Source organism: Leptosomus discolor, chromosome 26 (assembly GCF_034619465.1).
Source record: "Leptosomus discolor isolate bLepDis1 chromosome 26, bLepDis1.hap2, whole genome shotgun sequence".
In the NCBI taxonomy this organism is placed as follows: Eukaryota; Metazoa; Chordata; class Aves; order Leptosomiformes; family Leptosomidae; genus Leptosomus; species Leptosomus discolor.
The window spans coordinates 883,025-887,431 of record NC_141416.1 but is presented as its reverse complement, the minus strand read 5'-3'; the positions used below and the strand labels follow the sequence as shown (position 1 = coordinate 887,431).

At 40.7% G+C, this 4,407-nt stretch overlaps 1 protein-coding gene across 1 annotated transcript; it reads left to right on the top strand.

Annotated features, from left to right (window-relative positions):
* Positions 1 to 2,161: 2,161 nt before the first annotated feature.
* On the top strand, positions 2,162 to 2,527 carry LOC104346861 (uncharacterized). Its single transcript, XM_009951751.2, has one exon. It carries the CDS (start codon positions 2,162 to 2,164, stop codon positions 2,525 to 2,527), a length of 366 nt encoding a protein of 121 aa, XP_009950053.2.
* The last annotated feature ends 1,880 nt before the right edge of the window (positions 2,528 to 4,407 follow it).

Below are 4,407 nucleotides of genomic sequence, written 5' to 3'. Positions count from 1 at the left end.
CCTCAGGTTCTACAACACAATTTGGAAGAAAATTTTCAGCTGCCTTATGAATGTTCCAAAATACTTCTTTCTATTTTAGAAGAATTTTTGAAAAGTTTTTAGTTCTCATAAAACACATAATGCATCACCTTATTTGGACTTGGAAGCAAGAGACCTTGGTGTGTCTTGTAAGTGACCATATTATTAAATCTGGGGGTGTCTTTCGGTGACAAACTATTAATATTTAAATACTGCAACACTTTGCAAATTGAGAACATTAATGAGTGTTTATGAAGTGCTTTGGTATTCAAAATTCTGAGGAAGCCTCAACATCCTGCTTGCTCATTATTATCCTTATTTTATATTCAAATTAATGCCAGAAATTAGGTGAAGGTCATACAAGGAGCTCTGCAGTAAACTCCAGCATTCCTCACTGTGGTACCGAATTTGATACATGTGGTTGATTCTTTGCGAAGAAAATATTAAGAGTTCCTTGGAAAATAGCATTTAGTACATCTTGTGAAATCCTTATCATTTATTACTTTCCAGACCAAGTTCGTACTTGTATTCTCCACTTTGTTCTGCTGAACTCACGGTCAAGCCCTCTAGTGAACTAAACTGCAAACAATGCTGTAGTCGTGTTTCTGTTGAAAACATTTTTTCTGCTCATGCACCAGCATGACTTTCGTTTGCCATGAACACTTTGGAGGAATGCAGTTAAGATTTATTTGTAGTTTGTGCTGGTCCTGTTTCCTGAAGTTGCTATGTAGTTTAATATTAAATACCTAAAAATGTGTTTACATTTCCTTTAAACAGGAAACCTGTGCCATGATGCGTCAGAGTTTGTAGTGAACAACAGATATTTTCAAACACATTTTCCTTTTTTACTGAAAATTTCTCCAGTGGTTTTGGGAACTTACAAATGCTTTCATATTATATAAAAATAAACTTCAGTTTTGACAGTGAAGACAATAAAATGGTATCAGGAATGTGGTTGGCCCAGAAAATTTTAAGATGAAAGAAACCTGTAATATATGTGACATATGGGAGGCTAGGAACACACTAATAATCCCAAACAATGAAGAAAATTATATTAATTGAAGATATGACGTGTACAGGCAAATTTGTTTTCCAACCAATAGGGCTACAAACCTTTTGAATACACAGGGCGTCTTAGATAAGCCGGGCGGGCAAAGAAACAGTATAAAAAGAGCTCAGAGCTCTAGGCTCCTCATCAGCTCTCTTGCCCTCCTCCTCCCAGTGAACTCGGTAAGCCTTTCCTTCATTCAGTCTCTTCATAAGGGTTAGAAATTTCAGTTTAATAATTTGTTAGGATTGTGGCTTCTCTGAAATTTAAGATTTCTCTGTACCTTCTATCTTTGCTTACTGAGTTGCAGGAACTGACACATGCAAGTTTTAAAGCTGGGGCTGAAACTCTCCTGGTCCTGTTGGTACCTGGGGTATCTGGCTCCCTGATATAAGAGTCTCTGGTTATTAGGTCTGCAGAGCTGCCAGCAGCAGAGTCAGAGAAGGGTTTCCCCACTGTGGCCCTTAGTGCGTTCTTCCCTAAATCTTCTAATTTATTTTAAGGGAGGTCTTCAGGTCCATTTGGCAGGACAGCAGATGTTCTCATGTGTGCTAACACCCTGTAGTTTCTTGTGTGCGCTGTCTGCTTTTCCGCAGGACAATTGAAATTGGTGTAAATTACTGAAATGGGACTTGGAGCAATAGACCCAAAAGTTGAATTGTATTATCATGGCAAACATCAGCCACTTCAGGCTTTCTTGAAGGATTTGGGAATGTAGAGCTCTATGCGAAGCTGATAACCTAAAAGAAATTTAGGGTTATAAACTCCTACCAATATTCTCTAACAAAAATCTGAAACAGCAGCAAGGGGGTTTTGATCTGCAACAGGTATGTTCCATAGTCAGTGCTTTCACCAATCTCAGTAAGCAAGAAAAGAAATAAAATTATTTGAAAAGAGTGGGTAAATGAGAAAATTATAGAAATGGGATGTAATAAAGAGTTGAGAAATTTGGTCACGATTTTGTTTCTGTCCTTGGTCTTATGGGGTCAGTGAAGAAGTCTTTGGGCCCTGAGACTGTTAGTGCCACTGGAAGTATTTATTACTTTTGCTTTCTTCCCTGCTGCTGCGTTGCAGGTTTGCCTCTCTCGCAGAAAGATGACTTTCCTCCAAGGCCGCTGCGATGATGACTGCTATTCTCCCTGCAATTACGGGAGCCTGTATGGCTACCGTGGCTTCGACTGTGGGAGCCCCTGTGGATACCGGGGCTATGGAGGCCTCTACGGCTACCGGGGCCTCTATGGTTTTGGGGACCGGTACGGCTATGGTGGTCTGTACGGTTACCGGGGCGTGTATGGCTCTGGGGACTGCTACGGCTATGGGAGTCTGTATGGCGGCTATAGGGGCCTCTATGGCTCTGGGGACTGCTATGGCTACCCAGGCTTTTACTCCGGCCGCTACAGCTACCCCTTCAGTTCACGATATGGCCAAAGGTTTGGCTACGGAAGCTGCTACACTTGCTAAACCCAGCAGGAACGTCCCTATAGTGAAGATCAACAGAGGCCCAGCAAGCATGGATTGATGGTGAACCTTGGCAGCAGCGGTCCCTGATGTGCAGAGCCCTGGTGACAGCAGCCACCATCCACGGAGGCTTTGAGTGCTCTGCGCTGCTGTTGAAGCGCTTGCAATGATTTATCTTTATTCTGTTCTGTGTCTGCTTGCTCTCTTGCTGTCAAAACTCTCCTTTGCTTCTCCTTGATACCACAGTTCTTTGTAAACTGTTTTTTGTTTGTGGAAGTGATATACAAAACGTTAACTCTGAATGAATGGTATAGGCAGGGTGTAATGTGTTTTTGGGAATGTACTCTTTCAGTTCTGTATGCCTTTAAAAGTACGTCTGCCTTTCACTCCTATTAAAAATTATGCTGCATCAATACTGTATTTCTGGTTTTATTTCTCACTTGAATTTCTTAAATATCTTGAAATCGATAGCATCACAGATTGGGTGACAAAGTTATTAAGTTTGTGTACTCAAGGATTTGCCTGTAGAGACTCGCCCTCCTCAAGCTGAGAAACATGGACTTTTGTAGCTGCAAGAAACTTCAGTTCTAGCTCTGATTATGCATGTTTCTACAGCTCTGGGCTTTTGCTGCTTGTGTTCCAAATAAATGGTTCATTTAAAATATTTCAGTGCTGCTGTTGGGCTAATGTGATGTGATTAGGACATGATCCATCACCAGCTGTCATCTGATATTGAAGAGGTCACAGGTAACTGCAAATGTGTGGACTCATCAGGTTTTTAATTTTGAAATAAGTTTGTGCTTTATGTATTATCATAGAATCACTAAACAGCCCAGGTTGGAAAGGACCTGGAAAGATCAAGATTGAACAATTAGGGATTCCCCGATGGAGAAGTGGGAGGACTTTGCCCTTTGCAGTGTAAATAATTTGGCAGGAGGAATGGATATCCACTGGCCAGCACTTCTGAGGCGTGGCAGTGGGGTGTTTTTGTCTGTCAGTTCAGGGAAGCGTGCTCAGAGCCTACGTTTTGGAAAGAAGCAGAGTCAAGACAGATTTTTACCATCTTATTTTTTTCTCCCACTGAATGTTATGGGAAGAGGCTGTAGAACCTCTTGGCTGTGCCTGCATGAGGAGGAAGATAATGGTACTTTCTCATTGCTTCCCTGGCCAGGGGCAGCTGTCAGACAAGAGCTACCAAAATGCCCTGAGGAGATTGAGTTATGTTTCCTTTGGTGGTTTTCTCTTGTTTTGTTGTTGTGGGTTTTTTTTTGTTTGGTTTTTTTTTTTTTTTTTTTAGAATTATTTGCCTTTTTTCCCCCCACTTTTCTGTCTTCTAGCTTTTAGTCCTTGGATTTAGTGAATTATTGTAATTGCGCTTGTAGAAATTAATTTTTTTCTGTGCAGTGTATGTGTGGAAGATCAAGGCAGGGTTTTGGGTTTTCAAGGCCAGCATCAAGATAGGAAAAGCTACCACTTCCTCCTTGACACTCCCCCATTGCTTTTAATATAGGTTTTTTTATGTTCCAATGGCTGGTAATGAAATTTGTCTGTTAAATTGGAATGTGATGGGAAATTGTGACTCTGGAACAAGAGAATTTGAATTTGGTTTTGAGGAATAAGACAATATTCTGCTTGCTTGAACACTATTATATACTCTCTATAGAGGCCTGGGACTAATCCTTTTCCATTTCAAAACATTATAATAAAGACTATTACAGCCCTATTACGCTGAAATATGTTAACCTTAAATCTGGTAATAGTTTCAATTAAGTAAAGGAAGGGGAGAAGTTGTAGCATTTCTCATTTCTGAGGTGTAGAAGGGAAGAAAAGAGTATATTTACTGGGACCAGCTGCTCTGAATATGGAGGAGTAAGAAGTGCTTT

Coding starts and splice junctions, on each gene's coding strand:
- LOC104346861 (XM_009951751.2), top strand. CDS start 2,162: ATGACTTTCCTCCAAGGCCGCTGCGATGATGACTGCTATTCTCCCTGC.